Below are 22828 nucleotides of genomic sequence, written 5' to 3'. Positions count from 1 at the left end.
AACTTGTAAAAATATAATTATATTAATAAAATATTTGTAGTATTTATTAGAAATATTGTAAAATCATAACTATTTAAAATAATATTTGTAATTGTATAACATTACAACTATTATAAAACCATCATTGTTAAAGTGTCTTTATACTAATATAACATATAGAATATTATACATATTATAATATTTTTTATTAAAACTTTCAAAGGAAATTTTAGAGCTCAGGCTTTCTGTCACAGACAGCAGGCCAGACATGTTATTAAAAATGTTTACTAAAAAACACACAAAAACAGCTGCTCATAAACACACATTAAAGTCATGTTAATTGACCGCGCTTGTGACAAAGACTTGTTTAGACCTCACTTAAGACATATAGACACATAAATGGTCTTGGTTGATTTTACAGGTTTAATGTCTGCTGCCCTTTTCCTGTTATTCACAGTTTTGTGGTGTAGTTTATAAGATAAAGTTGTGAGTTATGCGAAGAGCCACAGTGTATAAATAGGCACTGGACTAAATGGACTGTAAAAGCAGAAGTGCTTTGTCTAGAGGGTTTGGCAGTTTTTTGTTCATGTGAATATGTTTTGACTCAAGTCACTGGAGCCTCAACCAGTGTGGTTGTTTTCATATGCAGTCTCCAAAGTATTTATCATTGTGTGTGGCCTTGTTAAAGGATATGAACAGGAAGAGGAGGTACATTGCCATGGTGACAGACACATGGGAGTGGCTGCAGCATTTGAGGTTATGACCCCGTGACCTTTGGCTCAAGGACATACGTTTTCTGCCTTGTTAGACCCTTGAGCATTCTGTAAGGCCACCGCACTACCACTGGCCACAGTTTTAAAACGTACTACCTTCTGTACTGAGAATTTTGTTACAGAAATTAAGTCACTACTGAATTGTTCTTTTCTGTAACAATGTGCAGGAAAAGTTTTTCACCTTTTTTTAGCCAGAAAACAAAATGAGGATGTTTGGATGTGTGACTTTACGTGTGCTAGATTGTTTTGTAGATGCTATCAGTAAAGCTTCCCTGCCGAAGGGGAGGGTGCCACAGAAATCTAGCAGTGATTCATGAGGTTGTTCTTTAAGCGGAAAAATTACTCAACCCTGATCAGACTTCCTTTTTTTCTCTTGGGCGTGTATTTACCACAAATCTCTATCACCTGTTGCCTTCATCTCAGCTGATCTCAGTTCAGTGAGAGGAATCATTCACTCATTCTTTTCAGAGGACTGTCAGGTCAAGGATTGACCATGCAGTGTTTCTCCCATGGTTAATAGAGATGGGTTAATCTTAAACGGTGCATCTGGTGCAAATTAAAAAGCTGAATGAGTGAGCCAGGGTCCTTTCTTTCACACCATGGATTTATAGTATAATGCAGTGTTTTATCATTAATAATGACCTTTTAGGTCAATACAACCCAACTACAGCCACATTTGGACTATTTGTAGTCCAAGTGTCCTGAAGAATAAAGGTAATTGGAAGAAGGAAATGATTTAATGCACAGGAAGGATGCTGGGTAACAAGAGATTACAGGTTTCGGATAAAGACAATGTCAAAATGAATAAGAACTTGAAAGGGTAAATAAAAGCAAATGACTCACTAATGATTTAATCATATGGAGGCTGGAACAGGTTTGAGGAAAATCATTTCTTGAGTGATATATGACATTTTACAAGCAGTAGAAGGATTTGTAAATGTCATGTGATGCAAAAAGGTTGATTAGTCAAGTGGCAGACAATTTTATTCACAATGACTAAATCTGCATTCAAAGTGAACATCATTTCCCTGGGAACTGAACCTGTGACCTTAGCGTTGCTCCAGGTTTGAGCTACAGGAACACTATACACTGTTACACTATTTTATTTGAATATATTTTTGTTGGAAATATAATCTTAATGTGTGGCTGATATATCTAATTACACAAATTGATAATTATAAATGTGTTATATTCTGTTCGCTGTTTTGCTGAAGAGGACCATATAACTTATGAAATTAAGCTTGCATACGTTTGCAGATCTATATAAACAAAAAGTCTCTGTGAGGTCTGAACCTGACAGCGGTTCTGTTCCAGACTGTTCTGTGACACATGAGAAATTAACGTGTCAGGATGTGCAGTCACTTATAGATGTTTGAATAGAAGACCTAGCAGATGAGATTGTTTATTTCTCAATCGTTCATAACATCAGGATAGGTTTTTGTAACTTTCACACTCTCAGAGTTGTTTTCATAAATCTATCTTTATTGTTGACATTCATGGAAAAAAAACCCCCAACAAAGCATTTTCGTCGCACACCCACCCTCAGCGACACTAGCTCACTTAACCCCACATAATAAGTGGAGTCAATTTGTTAGCAATCTGTAGCTAGATTTCCCTGAAGAGCGTAAACATTGGCAATGTGGCATTGTCGAAAACAGGGGGTGCGTTCAGAAAACAACCATGTGCCGGTGGTCTCATATAACAGATAACATTAATTAACAACATTATCTGAATAACAGCCAATATCTTTGCAATTCCATTTGATGCTGCTTTATTGGCATAGAAATTTGGCATGAAACGGAAATTGCAATATTCTTTTCTGCCCTATTGGGATGAATATCCAAGTTAAATGGATTCTTGAACAAGAAAAAAAAATGTAGGGCAGGACTTGATTTGTCCATTGGAAAATATCATTGGATCATTGTTGTTCTTTGTCCATTTTGAGTTCATGGTGACTTTAATTGGTGTCTGATTTTGTTATGTTTGGATCTTTGGCAGAGTAATTAGTCTTAACAAGTAAATGAGTCCGCTTTTCCTTTTATGTCCAGATCCATTGGCCTTCGTTGCCTGGGAACCGTGAGGACTGTATTCTCAAAGGGAAGGACCCTGAGGTGAGTAAAAAACAGGCTCTGGTTCTGAATACACAAAAAAAGCTGGCATACTTTATATGTCAGGTTCTTTCATGGCTTTCAAGTCAGCTGAAATCATCAAATGTAGTTTGTTGTGGAATTTTTGGTTAGTGTGATTCTCTACATTATTTCGTTTGGTTCAATCTGGAGTTTCAAACAAAAACATCTGTCCATCTTCAGCTATAATCTGAGTGAGCTGCAGTTGACATGCTGACTGGAGAAAAGAAGCCAAACGCCCATGAATGAGATTTGATCCTCTCACTTATTGTCTTGCTTCCAACCAAGTTTGTGTGTGACTCACGAGTCTCTTAAATCCAATGACTGCTGAAGGCTGTCCCAATGCACTGAACACAGATATTCCTTTATTGTTTGAAACCCCCTTTGCTTTCTTGTTCTTTTACATTTCTTTCTCTTCATGTTCAGCCTCTCCCTTTTCTCTTTCAGCACCATGAATATGTTAATTACTGTATGTTCCAAGTTAAATCTTTCCGGTCCTCTATCCCTAATGGTGGAGGGTCTTCCACCCCCACCCCCTCCCCACACACACACAAACACACACTTGTACAGAGATAGACTCTGCATCTGTTAGTGTTTAGCATGTTTCGCTCGTAGAGTGGAAACGTGAGGTGTCGTCAGGGTTACATGCTCTGGTGACTGTCCCAGCAGTGTTGTTTGTTGTGGCAGGTGAGTGTGATTTCACAGCAGTGTTTTAATAACTCTGTTGAGTGTGTGAGTATGTGTTAGGGAATTGAACAGGATATTTGTTTCGGATATGAACTCATTTTAAGGTGTTCTTGTTACACATTACTATCATAATAACATTTAATTATGCATACTTATATGTAAATTACCCTAAACCAAATTCTAATCCTAACCCTAACCATATAGTATGTATATGTAGTTAATTAATATTACTCCGTACTTAAATGCATAATTACACTGTAACAAGGACACCTTAAAATAAAGTGTAACTGAGTTTTATGTACCACATAACACAGCTTTGACCACATGACACTTTCCATGAATAGGGGATATTTTAGGATTAAACTTAATTTTTATAGTCCACTTTATATATTCCTTTATACATTCTGCTAACTCAAAGTAACTTTGCAACTACATGTAAACTAACTCTCATTAGAGTAGTAGTTGGTTAGGATCAGTAGAATAAGTTGACACGTACTTGCAAAGTTACATATAGTCAGTAAAATTTCTGATGGGGAATCATAAAATAAAGTGTCAGCAGATATTAAGCAGACAATCTACTAATACTCTAATTACTAGTAGTTCACATATAGTTGCAGAGTTACTTATAGTTAGTAGAATGTCTAAAGTGAACTAGCAAAATAAAGATTTACCAATGTTAGTGTATTTATTTATTTATTCTAGATTTAGAGGCACAAATACCTTTTTTTGTGACAACTATTTGAAACTTTAGATAAACTACTATAAACAAAACCGAGCATGAAAATATATAGTTTTAAATACATCAAACCTCAAAAGTGGTATTCAATTATTTATAAATACAGCTTATTTATAAATAATCCATTTAATTTATTTGAATATGTACATTTAATTGAATATCTTTTGCTACAATAAGACTACACAAATCAGGGTTTTATCACAAATAAGGTTTGTCCCAAATTTTGATTACATGTCAGCAAAAAAATCCCACAACTCATAGAAAATGAATGGAAAATTGAACAGCTTAATATAAAGTTTGACCTACTGAGACTGACAAACAGCATAATATATTTTAACATTTATATATACATTTAAGTTTTAGGCTCTGATTTATTCCATGTTTATGGAAAGAGTCTGGTACATTGCTGTTTTGGATCTCTGTCATTCTGCTGGTTAACATCTGGCAGCAGTTTGAGCATCTGCCTGCATCTTTTATGACCCTTGACCTTTTGCTCATTTATGCTCCACTGATTTTGACCCTACACAGTCAATAAAGCTGCATACAGGTGGCCATAGTTAGAGTGTGTACATGTTGATAGTGTGTGTGTTTGTATGTGTGTGTGAGACGTCTTACTCTTTCTGAACCTTTTAATAATTGGAACATAAGAGCTTCTTTCCCATGTTAAAAGCTCTGATTGGTCTTCAGTGAGTGGGGATCATTTTCTTGCAATTTTCTTGCTCTTTTCTCTGATCCATTAAAGTTTTGGTGATTCCTTATGATCATGAACTGCATTTGATGATTTCACCTCAGTGTCCATGTATGTTTGTGTAAGCAATTCCCAAAACATCATTTCCCTGGGAACTGAACCTGTGACCTTAGCGTTGCTCCAGGTTTGAGCTACAGGAACACTATACACTGTTACACTATTTTATTTGAATATATTTTTGTTGGAAATATAATCTTAATGTGTGGCTGATATATCTAATTACACAAATTGATAATTATAAATGTGTTATATTCTGTTCGCTGTTTTGCTGAAGAGGACCATATAACTTATGAAATTATTAAAAGCAATTGTGCTGTAATAATCAAGATTGTACCCTCAGTTGCCACCAAACATTTTAATATGAACTCTTTTTATGTGTATGTTTGGTACAGACGGAGTGTGCAAACTTTGTACGGTTGTTGCAGCCATTTAACCGCACTCATCTACTGGCCTGTGGAACTGGAGCTTTCCAACCCGTGTGTGCATATGTGATTGTTGGACACCGCGGAGAGGTAACACACACAAATACTCCCTCCCACTGCTTCACACCTAGTGTGTTTGTGTGTGCCCATCAGGAAGATCTCATTTACTTATGTACTGTATATCAGAGACCTAATTGTTTAAGCTCAGAGATCCCCAACCAACAGGTCAGCCCTTAAGGCCAAGACTAGATCATGAGAGAAGATACGAAGCAAAAACACACAAACACACATTAATTCAGAGGATTCAGAGCAGAGGATAGAAAAAGAGAAATAATGTGTGTGTCTATTCTGAATAGAATGACTATTCTGGCATTAGAGAGCTGCTCTTTACTTCCTTTGAGGTGTTTTGACTGGTGTGTCACCACACGGGGTGCCACAGTTGTCTGACAAATAGGCATTACTACATTGTGAAACTAAACTGGCACCAGAGGTTTATTCTGTCTTTGGCACCACTGGACACACCCATAGAGTGTCTAACATCAATGACAGTAAAAACTACTGCACTACTAGAAGTACAGTTCAGATTTATGATATGGTACTGTCTAGAAACTCAAAGTCAGATGATACTATGTAAAGGGATAGTTAGCCAAAAGTGTAAAAAAAAAAAAAAAGATCACTTACTCACCCTCATGTTGTTCTAAACCTGTGTGAGTTTCTTTCTTCTGTTGAATATGAAAGAAAAAAAAACTGTTAGTCAATGGATACAAGCAACTGTTTGCTTACCAACATTCTTCAAACTATGTGAACCTGAACCACAAAACCAGTTGAGATTACAAGCTAAATAAATAAGCTTTCCATTGATGTATAGTTTATTAGGACCGGACAATATTTGGCCGAGATACAACTGTTTGAAAGTCTAAAATCTGAAGGTGCAAAAAAATCGAAATACTGAGAAAATCAGTCTTTGAAGTTGGCCAAATGAATTCTTAGCAATGCATATTACTAATCAAAGATTACATTTTGATATATTTACGGTAGGAAATTTACAAAATATATTTATAGAACATGATCTTTACTTAATATCCTAATGATTTTTGGCATAAAAGGAAAAATCTATAATTTTGACCCATACAATGTTTTTTGGGCTATTGCTAAAAATATACCCCAGTGACTTAAGACGTTAAAATATTTTAATCTATATTCAACAGAAGAACAATTTGATATCCCTTTAATTGTGTAATCAATTTTGTATTGATCTGGCACAAAAAATATCAATTACGGTGAACAGATAAATATAATTTGATAAACAGATACAATTTATTTGAATTGGGTAAATTTAAATCTGAACAAACAATTTCACTAAAATGTTTTGTTTCCCAGTGCTGCATACAGTATAACAAAGAGAAAAGGGATTGTGTATGAGAGCACAGTCATTGCTTCAGCTCTTCTGGCTGTAAAGCTATGTGTATAATAGACCATGACTAGAAAAACAATGATGTAGCGTTGCGTAATGCTACTCTGGTACTTGTTGGAAAAAGCAGTTAATTACTTAAAGAGCTATGCTATTATAAAACCAGTTGAAGTACATTGATGCTACTGATAATTGTAGCAAGTAAAAGTTAGTAGTGTTGCTAATTTTAGTTAGCTAAACCCCAACACTGTTATTTCTGTTTGGGGTCAGTTTGATGCAAATTACAATAAACTAGTAGAAAATAGCAAAAGTGTGGGGTCAGTAAGCAATCAATACTTTAAACTGAGCTGAATTGACAGCAAAAACTTAATGTTACAATAAATTATTTTTCAAGTAAAAAATATTATGCAGCACAACTGCTTTCAGCATTGATAATAAGAAGAAATATCTATTGAGCACCAAATCAGTGTATTAAAATGATTTCTGAATGATCAGGCGACACTGAAGACTCAACTAATGACTGATGAAAATTCAGCTTTGTCATAACAGGAATGCATTACATTTTAAATTATTACAATACGAACTGCAATAATAATCCACAATATTCATATTTCTACTGTGTTTTTGATCAAATAAATGCAGCCTAGTCTGCATCTTCCAAAAGAATCTTACAGCCCTCTGAACAGTAGTGTACATCAGATCATGTTTCCATTTCAGACTTCACATTTTTACACCCGTGGTCTCTAAGATCCCAAAGTAATGTATTGTGACATTTTTTAAGCTATTAGTTTTGATTATAATCAGTTAAGGTGAGGACAAGTCAGGAAATATTAAACTGATCTACAATAATAAATATATCTTTAGAAATATTTAGTTGGCCTTGGGGTCTCTAATATCCCAAACTGAACATTATTAATCCCTGTATTGTAAAAATAAATAATATATTTCTTCACAAGCAAAAGAAATTCAGACATTTGTGAGCTCAAGTTTATTTTTGAGTTGTTAAATTGATGTGAATTTTCTGACTTCTTGTTGGCAGCATGTGTTCAGTTTGGATCGCACCACGGTACAGAATGGGAGGGGGAAATGTCCCCATGACCCCAAACTACCCTTTGCAAGCACATTCACAGGTACATTTCAGTGTGTTAAGTTTCAGCATCAATGTTCATGCCACTGCATGCTTGTGTTGTGTGTTAACATGTATGTCTGAGCACGTTTGTGTGTGTGTGTGTGTGTGTGTGTGTTTTGGCTCTTGTGTGATGGGTGGAGGTTTCTGCTTGTCAGTTTTCACTGAGATTATGTCCTGTTGTAGATTGACTGCTCTGATGGAAGAATTTGAGGTGTTCTTCAGTCCAGGTTTAGTGTTGTAGGGGTCTTCTGTATGTATGTTCATGGGTGTGTTACAGTCTTCTGTGGCACAGACACATCTCCCAGTGTGTATGTGTGTATTTACAACATTGCACAATCTTGGCTTACCTCGATGGACATTTTGCCAGATGCAATACTTTTCAGGACAGATTTTTTAAATTGCATGTAAGTGAACTCGGAGATACTTTCACACACTGACACATTGTACTCATGAGTTAAACATGGTTTAATTATAATAATAATACAAAAAAAAAAACAGTAAAATGGTATGATCTCATTTTAGATGATGAAGTGTGTGTGACTTGAAAAAAACTTTTGACTGTAGCCCATATTAGGTCTCACCTGATTTATACAGTAGGCGTGTGTGAGTGTGTTTTCAAGCTGATAACATGATTTAATGAAAAATTGTACAATGGGGCATATAATTGTTTTCTTTTCCTTCCTCTCATGTAAGAGATTGTGTTCTCTGCACTGACCTTCAATGCTCTCTCTCTCTCTCTCTCTCTCTCTCTCTCTCTCTCAGGTGGAGAGCTGTACACCGGTCTGACTGCAGATTTTTTGGGGAGAGACTCTGTGATTTTGAGAGGTTTAGGGACTCGCTCGCCAATGAGAACAGAGATGGATCAGAGAATCCTACATGGTAAAGAGTTACATTTTCAGTCTTATTTCTTATGTGTTTTATAACATTTTATGGTGGAAAGGATGGTGACATTAATACATTTTATTTGTAGCAAAACTATTATTATTGTATATCAGTTATTATAGTATTATTATGAAATCAGTGTTATTATTGAAATTAAAACTTGAAAAAAATTATTTTTGTTAACAAAATATCTATAAATTCGACTAAAATAAAAAAAAGGATTTGAGATATTATTATACAAATATTACAAAAAAACATTGGTGGAAATAAGCAATTTTAGTATTATTTATAATTTGTGTAAAATGTGTTATGCCATTTTCACACAATAAATGTTGCAATAGATATTTAGTCTTTATTCATATTTAAAATAGAATTTACAATGTTTTATAATGTATTTCCATATTTTAAATCCTGGAACAAAAGTGCTCTTTGATGGAACACCTATTTAGTAATGATTTCTCAAAATCATTAGTCAGATTGGAATGATATACTACATACTTCCAGCAATCGGATATGCATTATAATAGTGTGTCTGTGTCTGTGTGTGTTTGTGCACATACAGAGCCCAGGTTTATTGCGGCCCACCTCATTCCTGACAGTGCAGACAGAGATGATGATAAAATGTATTTCTTCTTCACTGAAAGAGCAACAGAGACTGCAGAGCGAGACGATGAAGGAGCCATACACACACGCATTGGAAGATTGTGTGTGGTGAGACAAACTACAACGAATACCACATACATACAGTACATCCAGGCACAAGTAGGACAGTATACTGGAATGCTTCTAGCCTTTTCAACCAACTGTGCACAGCTGCTGGATGGTTTACATGCCTCTGAATCACACACACACACACTCACCGATTAGCCCAGTTCACACAGACACACACATACACACACTAATACACAAGGCTCTGTAGAGTAAGGGGAGCAGTACAAATCTCCCTCTGTTATTCAGAGGTCAGTGTCCAAAGGGCCAGGGTCAATTGCACATTACTGTCACTTTGAATTCTATTCATTGTTCAACTTCAGCACATTCCCAAATCACACACACACTCTCTTATACTGCAGAGAAGGTGATTATCTCCACAAATACTGATTACACAGATTTAGGATCCTTTACGCCACCCATGTGTCCTCGACACGGTAAAACCAGCTGCATTGCTTTTTGGGAATCTGTTACAGAATTTCCCCTATGGTGCCATAATCTCCATAACTGCAGCTGCCCTGTGATATTTTGTGATATTGAACCATACTTGTTCCAATGGGAATGGTTACAACTGAATGTTTATGTATAAACAGGGTTCAGATTACAGGGGTTTGGGTTGTGACCCCGTTAATTAAACCACTTCAGATGAAAAAGTCAAATGAGAACTGTCACAAACTCCGCTGTACTAGGTATTGTGGGAAACACTTTTTGTATACTAGTTTCAATGCACTATGATTTGGAATGCACTAATTATTATATTGCATACTACTTAGGACGGATAGTATACAAAATGAGACGCAGGGGTAGTTTGTTTTACCCAGCATTCATTGTGTGTGGTCTGGGGGTAAATGATACTTGACTTTTTGTCGATCTGTTGTCCAGAAGTGAATTCAGCACTTCATGTTTTATTGTTTATGTGGTTTCAGAATGATGTGGGTGGGCAGAGGGTTCTGGTGAATAAGTGGAGCACATTTATTAAAGCCCGACTGGTGTGTTCTGTTCCTGGACCTCACGGCATCCAAACACACTTTCACCAGCTGGGTGAGACAGTAAACACATACACGCCTTTTTATGTACAATGTTATATAAACTTGAAATCGTTTTGATGTCTAAACCCCCCTTGTGTGATCTTTGACTGTATGTGTTTGTCTTGCAGAGGATGTGTTTCTGTTAAGGACCAAAGATGAAACCAATCCAGAGATCTACGCAATATTCAGAACCATCAGGTCCGTCTCAAATCCCACTGAAAGCACATCTGTTTATCTGTGTTATTTTTGGGTGAACTGTTTCATGAATAAGGAGTATGTAAGTTTAACAGAATATTTTCTCTCTCTAGTAATGTGTTTCAGGGCTATGCAGTGTGTGTGTATAGTATGGCTGATATCCGTGAAGCATTTAATGGGCCATTTGCTCATAAAGAAAGGCCGGACTATCAGTGGGGACCTTATGAAGGACGAGTCCCTTACCCGAGACCAGGAGTGTGCCCTAGTAAGATCACGGCTCAGCCTGGTCGTGCCTTCCGTAGCACACTGGAGTTTCCAGATGCTGTTCTGCAATTTGCTCGAACACACCCACTAATGTGGCGTCCCATTTACCCATCACAACGGCAACCACTGCTGCTCCGCACCAGCGCCCCATACAGGCTCACACACATCACCGTAGACCGCACACAGGCCGAGGACGGATACTATGATGTCATGTTCATCGGCACTGGTAAGACAGATTGTCATCACTTCAATTAACACTCAAGTATGTTTATAACCCTGGCTGACTGATTGAATAACTGTAACCTTTGACCTCTGCAGATATTGGGACTGTGCTAAAGGTTATCGTACTTGAAAACAGTAACTCTCTCACCAACGAAGAGATCACTCTGGAGGAAATGCAGGTGTTCAAGGTCTGTGAGCTAAAAAATGTGTGTATGTGTAATGATGTGTGCATTTATTTGTCTGTTCATGACAATAGCTGAATTTTCATCCATTATACCATAGCGGCATTATACCATAGTTGTGCTGCTTAATATTTTTTGTGAAATTTTGATTCTTATTTTTTTTCAAGATTCTCTGATAAAATTTCAAATGAACAGCATTTATTTACATTAGCATTCTTTTGCAATATTATAAACTCTCAAAAAATCTTACTGGCCCCAAACTTTTTAACATTAGTGTATATGTGTATGTATGCATATCTTAAGTTGTGTTTCTCATGATATTTATCTGCAGGTACCCACTCCCATAACCTCCATGGACATATCTGTGAAAAGGGTAAGTTCATGCTTCATGCACTCTCACTATATTGTTCCAGCAAATTAATGTAAGCTAAGTAACAGAAGCAGCACCATAAAATCATTTCCCACAAAATTCCCAAGGAGGTTTTTACTATGTGCAGAGAAATGGGACTCTGCTTTTTGACTCCAAAGCAATAAAACATTCATGCAAAACAACCAGTTGCTAAGTTATTCATCATGAACCAGGTTCTTTATATCCAAACCGTCTGACAGTTCACTTACTTCATAGAAAGTCCTGGAGCCACATGAGTTAAAGCATCTCCTCACACAAAAATACAAATTGTCATCATTTAAATTTAGTTACACACAAATCATTCCAAACTCATGATGTTTTTGAATGTAATTCAAAAAAGGGATTCACACTTAGCTCCTCATTCAAACATACACACAGTTCCTCAATACTAATTGTACCAGGTATGACAGTCTTGGTTGATTGGTTTTTATAAAATTTGTATTAAATAGTTACAAAGTTTGGTCATATTGACCACTTTTATGCTGCTTTTTTTTTTAAGCCTTTTTAGAACTTGACAACACCAGTCCTTATTCACTTTTATACGGAAAATAGCAGCCAGGGCATTCTCCTAAACATCTCCTTTTGTGTAAAAGTGTTTGGAATGATATGATGTTTGACTAAATAATGAAGAATATGGTTTTTGGGTGAACTGCAATATCTCTGTGGAAAATGGAACCAAAATGTTTTTTTTCTCTCTCTCTTCCAGCAAACTCTGTTTGTGGGTTCACAGACAGGTGTTGTCCAGGTGCCTCTGCACCGCTGCAGTATGTACGGTAAAGCTTGTGCCGAGTGCTGCCTGGCTCGAGATCCATACTGTGCCTGGGACGGACACACCTGCACACGCTACCTGCCAAACACAAAACGACGTTACCGAAGACAGGACATCAAACATGCAAACCCAGCACTGCAGTGCATGGACCAAAACCCCAGCGGTAAGAAAGAAGGAAAGAAATGACAGCATTCTTAACTGAGTGCAGCCTTGCTGCGTGAATGTCAATACACCAGCGGCCTCCTGAGTGAATTTCAATTGCATTTACATGTCAAAGAGCTCACTGATGTGAAATTGCAGGAGAAGAGCAATTCCTTCAGAGATTTTAAGTAAAATTGTTTAATCGTTAGCATTAGAAACTTCAGTTCACCTTTGAGCTCGTCTGTTAGGAAGATTAATAGGGTTTGAAGGGCAATCTCACTCCAGTGGGACTCTCTGTTCGGTGTGAAATACAGTAACTGATAGTGTGATAGGTGAACAGGCAGATCACTCTTTATCACTCATCACAGAAAAGAGAGAATGAGAGGAAAGAACAAAAGAGGTGTGAGTGATGAGTGCTTGAGTGATAGCATGCCAAAGATTAGAATGTTGGTGATGAAAAGGGAATATATATGTATGTGCACACTTATAATCCTGGACTGATCTTACAATGAACCATGTTGTGTGACTGTGCACAAGTGTCAGTTTGAACCATCATGTGTTTCTCTCTGCAGTGGAGGACCTGGAGCTGACTGAAGAACGGGTCGCTTACGGCACTGAAAACAACAGCACCTTCCTGGAGTGCATCCCTCGATCGCCACAGGCCACGGTCACATGGCACATTCAGAGAGATGACTACATAGAGGAGGTGTTTTGTTGATTTAATTATTAAAAAATATATCAGTTCTGTTTAAAATGTGGATACATTCTGGCTGGAAAACTTGGAACATGTCCACTGAACACTGAAATTAATCTTGGGAGCAGTTGTTGTAAAGTCACTCCAAAGAAAAGTAAAGTTCGCACTCTTTGTTGGAATATCCCATTTTGTTTAATTATGAAATTTATTATTTTAAGTTTGTTTTATTTGAGAAAGTGACAGATTTTTTTTTATCAAATTCCACTAATTTCTCTTTTCCTCTGTTTAGGTGGTATTGGATGAACGTATCACTAAGACAGACGATGGTTTGTTGTTCCGCCGTGTGCTCCGTCAGGACGAAGGCATCTATGTGTGTCGATCTCGGGAACACGGATTCACACGAACCCTCGCACGCTTCTGGTTGGACGTCTTACACACCGACACCCTTTTGGACCTCCTGTCACGTAACAGCAAATATAAAGTATGGTCGCCGTGCCCTGCCAACACAGTCTCTACCAATCGTGGCCCAGCCAGGATGTGGTTCAAGGATGTCTTGCAGCTGATTGGTCCTTCAAACCTGCCGCAGGTGGAGCAGTACTGTGAACGTGTTTGGTGTAATGAGAAGCTGAGACGCAAACACAAAAACATGATGGACAAATATCGGCAAGCGCAGGACTCTGTGCGGAGAGCACGAGTCCAAAAGAGCACAGGAGAATCCCGAATCCGCTCTCCACGGGACCTCCACTCACAAGAGTAAAATACAGAGCCACATGAAGCAATATGGACTTCCAATAGAAAGTGGACGTGATTTTTAGATGCTCTCATACACACACGCATAAGCATACTTGTTTTTGTTTGTGGTGATGTAAAATATTATGGGTTTTGTGTCTAACAATCCAAGATCTCTCTGTGTTAATTAGAGCATTCTTGAGCGTCCTTTCCAAAAGTTCCTGTGACCATGGCAGCCGGCTCTCATCATCTCACAGTAGACCATGGCTGATTTTACACATCTCACACAGCAGCTGCAAAACCTTTTTACTGGAACTAATGGAACTAGTAGATTGGAGCGCTGCCCCTGCTATAACAGGTGCCAAGAAACATACATTCATTTAAGATACATCTGGCTATGATACAGCTGAGTGTAATACTCAGAGACTTTTTCTCAACTGAGAACTATGGCAGCATTCAACAAAACTCAGCTTGCCGGTACATTAAGCTGTAAAGAAATAAAAGTTTGGACTAATTAGACTATTTTCTAGTAACTGAATCATAGGGTGACGACCGTTGAGACTTCAACAGAACTGACTTTGTTCTTAATCATCTTGAAACACATTGCAGTCATGAGCTTCAGAACTTTGTACAGGGTTCGTTTTCTTTTCAGTTTTTGTGATCTAAAGTTTTGGTAATACTTTATAGTAAGGTATGATTTATAACTTAATACATTAGCTAACATGAAATAACAATGAATTTTACAGCATTTATCAATCTTGGTTTTTACATTTTAAAAAAATTTTTTATTACATGCTTGTTTTTTTCACATTGTATAAAATCATATTAATTTATTATGAATGTGAATTATCAATGAACAATGATATATTTATAAATTAACATTAACCTTAACTAATAAATGCTGTAAAAATTGTTCAGTTTTCATGTTATTATGTGGCTCGTTATAATACACAACTCTGATTGGTCAATCACAGCATTCTGTCGTCCATGGCAACACTGTAACTAAAACTAGCCTAAGTACTTCACTACAGACTTTCGCTTTCTTTTTTCACAGAAACGCTAATGGTGCCATTTTGCGTGTCAGTTTTCAGTCATAGTGAACATGACTGAACTTAATATTACTGCAATATAACTGCCGTGTCATGTGCACTTGTTTATTTCTTCGGTGAAAAACTGTAATTTTTCCACGACGACCACCTGACTGTACATCACTCACAAACTGAACCTTATTATAAAGTATTTCCAAGTTTTAAATATATAGCAAACTCTAATGTAAATTAGACAGTTGATGTTTTACTATTTATTCTTTCAAACGCTGTTCAGCAGCTGCAGTGGCCTTGATATGAACATCTGTGTCCTGTCTCGCTGTTCACTTACTCCAGTTCACTTGTTTCTTTGTACACCTAGACTAAAAACTCCTGCATCACTTGAACCATTTGTTTATTTATATTTAGAAAGGTCTGGAAAAAAATACAGCTTTCTCTAAAAAACGTAGTTGTTTCTACAAATCTTTCCTGGAGAGCAACCGTTTGGCTGCAAACTTTCTCCAGTGTCTTTTCAGAACTTCAGGGAAAAATTTGCAAACCGCTGGAGCAAATCGAGAAAAAGAAACAAGCTCACTTATAATTTTCTCTTCAGTGCCCTGACATGACTGACTGCATAGACTAGTTGCACTGAAACTGCTTTTTGTGAATGTACAGCAGCACTGCTCTGATTTGAACTGCTTGTGTCATTAGTTTTTTTTTTTAAATACAATATTAAAACAATAATCTGAAAGGAGTTTTGTAACTCCAATAACATCAACAGCACAATTCCTCTTTTTCACTGTCTTTAAATCAGTCGTTTTGATTTTAGCTCATTTTCTTTGTAAATAAAATACACACAAGACCAATACATTGTTTTAGCTAGTGTGTCTGATATATTTATGTTATTTAAAAGGGATTCTTGCATGCAGAAAACTCCGACCTGTGTTTGGTTCAGTGATACATAAATAAAAAACTTTTAACAGAGAGTTTTCTGGGTTTGTCTTTCACATCGCGTCCTTGGAAAGCGATAAGGTCAGCTCAGAGCGACCCCTCTTAGAGGCACCCAGGGGTTGGGTGTGACCGTTCAGCATTACAGATGTTTCTTTTATGTTTTCCAACATTTGCTGGTTTATCATGCTGAACTGAAAAGGTATTTGTCTCCTGAGATTGTCTTTGTCAGTGCTCCTCAATTTATAAATGACTCTATTCAAGTGAGGTCATACGTTAGTGTCATTAGTCAGTATGAGGCTCGACATTAAGAACAAGCACCTGTGTTGTGATATATATATTGCTGCTGGAGAACAGAGCACAGTAAAAGAGCAATAAAAATCAGAATCGAAACACCAGCTAAATGAGGCTCTAATGTGCGTTTATATGTGATGTAGTTAGCAGGTGGATATGGTTGCATCATATAACTGTAACAGAAACAAGCTTAAATAACCAAGCCATAAATAACACCTTACATTTACTTTTTTTTTTTTGGATTTAATCATTTAGATACACTCATAGCACTTGAGCAACAGCTTAGTACATACTGGGAAGTTCCAACATTGCAGCAAGTTCTGCTTACGAGCACAACAGAGAACTCAGTCGTGAATTTTCATAAAGTAAATTCATTTAGGATTTTTCCATTGAACAGCATGAAAACCTTTACATTTAGAGAGTCATCTCCAAAGTCTGCCATCACAGCCTCACATCTATCTGAAGTGCACTGAACTCGTTCAGTGAAGACTGCTGTAAACAGTAAATCACAGCAGCTGCAGGAACACTGATCACCACTGACGCACACCAATGACCCACTTCCTGTTTAGAAACATAGACAAACACCATCAAGGTCCAGTCGGACATACCAGTGTGTCCAGGCCTGTATAACACTATACTGAGCAGCAAAGCTGAGTAAAAATAAACATTCAGTCATTTACAGAATAATGCAGACTGAAAAAAGTAGGAATGGAGAGACCATGTTCACTCAACCACTATCAAGGGGCCTCATTACAAACAGTTTAGTTCAGCTTTAAACACACATACGCATTTCTTTCTTTTCCCACAACCCTTGTAATAATCCACAAATATAATATTTTCTGAAGCCCAATTAATTCTTAACTCATTTTCATTGTTCAGGGAGGTGTGTTTTCCTATGTAGCTACAAACTCATCTCTCTCCGCTCATCTCATCATGGTTTGGGTTTGTTTTGTCAGCCTCCTCTCTGAACTCTCCTGCTCTGTCTGGTCTGAGGTCAGAGTGAGAGAGAGAGAGAGAGAGAGCGCGAAAGAAAGGCAGAAAAGAAACAGAATGAATACAAGTGCAAGAATCTATAGGTGAGTCAGTGAGAAGATCTGTCCCCCTGTATTCTTAAGTCAACACTTCTAATGAGAGTCAGAGGGGTTAAGAAGTCCTATGAAGAGTTAATTAAAAGTAATTAGAATCATCAATCATTACAGCTGTCACAGAAAGGAACATTACCAGTTAGCAGACAGAATGGAAAATGTGTAGCAGGTGGTCATGTTTTATATTGTCTTTATAAGCATATTCAATAATACAACTAAAATAATAATACAAATAATATATTAAAAAACAGAAAGAATTTCATAATTATTGCACGTTGTTTTATTTTTTTGGCCAATAATGTGATGCTCAACATATTTCCTTCACTCGTTTATTATATATTTTTTCTACTTTTTTTTTTTAATGAATTACTTTTTCAATTATATTTTTATTTTAGTTTTTTATACAAATAATCGTACCCTATGAAATCTGTACGCTTTTAACAGAATATTTCATAGGGTACGATTATTTGTATAAACACAGCATGCACAGCAGCGCGCTCGAGTGGTGAGATCGCGCTACTGCATAAAAAAGCTTTTTTTTTCTTAAATTCTTACTCTTGCTCTATAAAAAATAAAACTGAGGAGTTATTCTAAGTAAATGTATGTTTTATTGTGTTAATCATTTACAGTCTGATGCAACATTCCACAGAGAATAATACAGTGTTAATGTCAACTTTGGCCTTTTGTTGACGTTCACAAAATGCAACACACTTTCCCCCAATGTACAGAAATCTGAATATTTAATAACACAAACACATAGAGAGCCTCTCTTACATTGAGACACACACACACCCACGCTCTTTTCTTACACTCTCTTTCAAAAGATGAGAAGCGTCACAAATACTAGTAAGAAAATCAGATGAGTTTGAAATGCTGTTTGAATAGTCTTTTAAATGACCCAAATAGTTACTTTAGAATTATTTTAGGTTAGGTCTTTAAATATGTATTCCAAAGAAAGGAAATTATTTCAAAATATACACACAAGGATGTTCTCATATTCTCCTCTATCAAAATGGACATTACACATGTAGGTCAGTTTTATCTCAAACCACCACAACACATTAGCTTATCGCGCCATAAATATATGTTGAAAACAAGAGATAATCTCAATAATCTTTTAAAACATGGTCTTCCCACTGTGTAAAAAAAACACTCATCAAGATGTTTTAAGTCATGCAAAAAAACTACTTAGAAAATGGATATAAATACTACCACATGATAAGCCGCCAGTTCCACTCAAAACATTTTCACATCCATTAAAAAATTAATCGGAACTGATTTTTTTACAATGCCAATCTCAACCCTGACTCAACAGAAACCATAAATACCCACAGACACCAGATGAGGGCCCTCAGACCGACAAAGAACACAAACATAATACATTAGCCGTGCTCTTCCAGTATATAATGCTCACAGAAGGCTTATTTTTATCAACGGTTAACATACTGTATATGGTAGAGCTGTATAAATAGCAGGAACATCTTTCTTACACAGACACATATGCATAACTTTTCAGATTTTTGTCTAATCTAAAATGGTTTCTCTGTATATTAATTCTACCCATAATGCCCCCGTACATTAATGTTGTGTCCAACTCGGTCTCATTCAACACATAATCAGAACACCTGAAACATTACTTAGTAAATCAAAATAGTTCACCTTTGTTACTTTACAGAACCGCTAGAAATGTAAAGCTCAGTGACCTCTTTAGGCTTGCAAGGTATATAATTACCGTTACATAAAAAAACATTTACTTAAACACTCTTACAGTAGCTACAACCTTACCAGATCACAAATCTGCAAAAGTTTCTTCTCCTTATGTTTGCTTGAAATCTTGTTTTAAGTCTTCAAGCAGTGACAGAAGAGTGATGGTGTTCATCTGGTGCTGGTGAGTCAAGGGTCTGTGAGGTCTCTGTTTCAGGGCCAAAGTGACAGAAGAATCTAATATACAGAACACATGTTGCACAAACAACCAGATGAAAACAAGAGGATGCATGTATTTACTCAATGTGTGTCCACAAGAGCCTGTGTTTACATAGTTCATGCACGCCTTTGGGTCCTCAATTTCCGATCAATGCTTTTCCTGTTACAATTCAAAGGGATATTTGGGATTTTAGGACCTTGACTTTGTGTTAGTATTTAGATGAACTGGATGGAGCGTGGTTTTCTGAATAAAATCAGGAGTAATAGATGCTGGCAGCAGTGGGATTGGGGTCATGGGGGCACTAGATTGAGTCTTCAGACTTGAGATGAGGGCAATCGAGTAAATAGAGACAAGCAGTGGAGTGTCATCACAGGGGTAACGAGAAGCAGAGCAGGTGATAAACAGTCAATAAAAGAGATGCTGTATGAGAATCTGTCCACTTCCAGTGGTTTTTGCTCCCGTCAGTCCGTCTCTCATCCCTTGTTACTCTCCAGTGCTCCGCGGCGATCTGAGGGCAGGTCTCCCATCATGTGTTCTGCGATTTCGCCCTTTCCTCACTTCCTTCAGGTGCTTCCACTTTTTAGAGTGCAGCGGGTCATGAACCGGTGCCTTATTGGCTGTATCTGGAGAGCTCTTCCCTGATAGGCTGTGCTTGCGTGACCAAACTTGCTCGCAGATCTGGTCGACCGTGTTTAAGTTTGGGTGATCCACCAACTGCATGAAGTCCCTGTACCACAGCTTTTGATTGGTAGACTGCCCGTGATTGGCGTGGGAGTGGGCGGGGCTGCGAGGGATAGGAGCTGAAGGGGCGGAGCCAGCCAAAGGCAAAATCTCCAACGTGATCGCGAGGATAGTCTGGGTGAATCCGTGTTCCATTGCATGACACTGATACACACCGCTGTCTCTACGCACGGCTCGCCTTAGCAACAGGCCTCGCTCAGTCAGCAAAACACGCTCATCTAAACGAACCTGTAATTACACACACACACTAAATGCATCAAGTATCAGATATAACCGCACTGATAGGAGAGAGAGAGTGAAAGTTATTAAATCAAACAAAGACACACATTTATCATCTCTTATCAATGCTGTCTGTATCTGTCTTTCTCATAATAACCCCACATACAGTATCTGCCCCAGCCTGCTCTCTCCTCTCTCTCACCTCCTCCCGGGAGGTTTCCGGATGCCTCTGATAGGTCCATGTAATCTGGGCCTGTAATGATTTCGGGATGCATTCCAGGAAGGAGCTGCTTCCATCCACAGCATACAGCCTCTTCTCCAGAACACGCTGCTTCTGATGGTCTGCAAAACATCCCAATGTAGAAGAGATTAAGATAAGGCATTAGACAATCTAGTTCCTCATATTAGACTGAAGACTGAAATTTGTGATTTGCATAGACTCAATAATGTGTATAATGCACTGATATTAAAATTCTTGTCAATAGCAATAAGACGTTTATTATTTTTATGTTATATTGGCAGTATTAAAATGAATACGAATTTTCTGTAGAATACACAATAAAATTGTTTTAAATGCTTCAAGTTAATTTATACATCACAATATTATATGGACACTGTGACCAAACTTGTATTTGTTTTTGCAATTGGGTTGTATTTTATTTTACTTTTTTGGGATGAAATGATGTCGGATGACCCTATGTTGGCTTCTGCATTTAGCTTTTTGCCAGAATTCTCTTATACATGGAAACTTCAAAATAACAGCATTTATTTGAAACAGAATTTCAATTTAAAAGTATTTTTGTCACTTTTGATCAATTTAATGTCTTTTCCATTTGTTTTTAATTGTAGTGGATTTTTAACTCTGATACTCATGTGCTGATTTGTGTCCCACCAGTTAAGAATCACTGCTTAAATTCACATTGTGACTGAATAACTGCGCAGTAGTGAGAACAGAGAAATGGCTCCTCTTAGAGGCTGACAGAGGTTCTGCAGTATTACCTCCTGAGCAGAGTGCATTAGGATCCCCATTCCTCACATCCTGACGCCGGAACCTCCTACACACATAAATACACATACACAAACATATTAAAAAGTCTTAGCATAACATACTTCTTCAGGTTTGACTGTGAAATGCAGTGGGGTACAACAGTTAGAGACCAGTAGTAAAAATACCCAGGTTTTCTATGTGGTCACAACATTTTAGACTCCACTGTACATGTGTATGAATAAAGCCTTGTATGGCAAGCATGACTGAAGCTGTACCGTTTTGTGTTTGGTAGGTAGCGTGTGCAAGTGTGTCCGTCCCAGGCACAGTATGGATCTCGAGCCAGGCAGCACTCGGCACAAGCTTTACCGTACATACTGCAGCGGTGCAGAGGCACCTGGACAACACCTGCGTCCGAGCCAACATACAGCTGTTGCTGTAGAGAGAGAAAATAATCACATGATTCACTAATGCGCTGCTTTCATGTGTTTCTGTAATACTGTTTAAAAATAGCTAATCTGCATATATTTTTTTAAAACAAAGACACATTCTCACCCGTTTAGAGGAAATCTGCATGCTGATAATAGATGAAGAATCCTGCAACAAGCACACAAGAGCTGGTTTTACAGATATTTTATTTTAATTTTAGGATATTTTCTTTAAATGTAAAGTGAAGCATAATTGCTAAAGACTTACTTAAAACAAGAAACTAAACTAAAAAAAAAAACTGTTTGCAATTTTACACACACACAATCCTCTCACCTTGAAGAGCTGAAGCTCCTCTAGCAGAAGCTCTGTGTTACTCCAGCTTCCCTTGGGCACAGAGATCACCTTCAGCACAGAGCCGATATCTGCAGAGAGACGGAGAGAGACTTTAACCAAAGCCACAACCAGCAAAGATAGTTTAGTCTAGAGAGTATTTGCCAATACTCAATATTCTACCTGTGCCAATGAACATTACATCGTAGTGTCCATCAGCTGCGTTGACCCGGTCTACAGTAATCTGAGTGAAGGTGAATGGGATTCCAGTGCGCAGGAACAGCGGCCGGTCTCCCAGTGGAGTGACTGGATTAAACATTAATGGATGGTGCCTTGCAAACTGGATTACATTATCAGGGAAACCTTTAGTGGACTCAAAACTCCCAAAGGTTTTACTGGGACACTGAGGAAGAGAGAAAGAGATATGTGTAGAATCAGAGACACAATCCGTCTACATCAGCAAGTCCAAACCTATGAACAGTTAATGACTAATCTATATCTACTCATGCTTTTCTAACAATCACAAAAACAAATGTATATTCCCACAAACTTGTTTTGAAATGGCATTGATGCTTCTATTTATTTAAAGTACCGTTCATTAAGAAAAAAAAAAC

The 22828-nt window shown here is 37.4% G+C and overlaps 2 protein-coding genes across 2 annotated transcripts in view; one reads left to right on the top strand and one right to left on the bottom strand.

Annotated features, from left to right (window-relative positions):
* LOC132114536 (semaphorin-3G-like) overlaps window positions 1-16276 on the top strand; it is a 29859-nt gene extending 13583 nt beyond the window's left edge. Inside the window, exons 3-15 of the mRNA XM_059522702.1 lie at window positions 2801-2863; window positions 5442-5561; window positions 7922-8012; window positions 8774-8890; window positions 9456-9604; window positions 10528-10642; window positions 10758-10827; window positions 10938-11314; window positions 11407-11498; window positions 11824-11865; window positions 12608-12833; window positions 13384-13517; window positions 13795-16276. Coding sequence (XP_059378685.1) covers window positions 2801-2863; window positions 5442-5561; window positions 7922-8012; window positions 8774-8890; window positions 9456-9604; window positions 10528-10642; window positions 10758-10827; window positions 10938-11314; window positions 11407-11498; window positions 11824-11865; window positions 12608-12833; window positions 13384-13517; window positions 13795-14262 — 2064 coding nt within the window. The 3' untranslated portion in view covers window positions 14263-16276. The remainder of the gene's footprint in view (window positions 1-2800; window positions 2864-5441; window positions 5562-7921; window positions 8013-8773; window positions 8891-9455; window positions 9605-10527; window positions 10643-10757; window positions 10828-10937; window positions 11315-11406; window positions 11499-11823; window positions 11866-12607; window positions 12834-13383; window positions 13518-13794) is intronic.
* A 2869-nt stretch (window positions 16277-19145) lies between these two features.
* LOC132114523 (semaphorin-3B-like) overlaps window positions 19146-22828 on the bottom strand; it is a 28749-nt gene continuing 25066 nt past the window's right edge. The window contains exons 12-18 of the mRNA XM_059522681.1: window positions 22398-22617; window positions 22218-22306; window positions 22011-22052; window positions 21734-21891; window positions 21470-21525; window positions 20673-20812; window positions 19146-20479 (exon numbers count right to left, since the gene is read on the bottom strand). Of these exons, the coding sequence (XP_059378664.1) occupies window positions 19994-20479; window positions 20673-20812; window positions 21470-21525; window positions 21734-21891; window positions 22011-22052; window positions 22218-22306; window positions 22398-22617 (1191 nt within the window). The 3' untranslated portion in view covers window positions 19146-19993. The remainder of the gene's footprint in view (window positions 20480-20672; window positions 20813-21469; window positions 21526-21733; window positions 21892-22010; window positions 22053-22217; window positions 22307-22397; window positions 22618-22828) is intronic.

This window comes from Carassius carassius, chromosome 34 (genome assembly GCF_963082965.1).
Source record: "Carassius carassius chromosome 34, fCarCar2.1, whole genome shotgun sequence".
NCBI lineage: Eukaryota > Metazoa > Chordata > Actinopteri > Cypriniformes > Cyprinidae > Carassius > Carassius carassius.
This window is presented reverse-complemented; position numbering and strand designations above follow the sequence as displayed.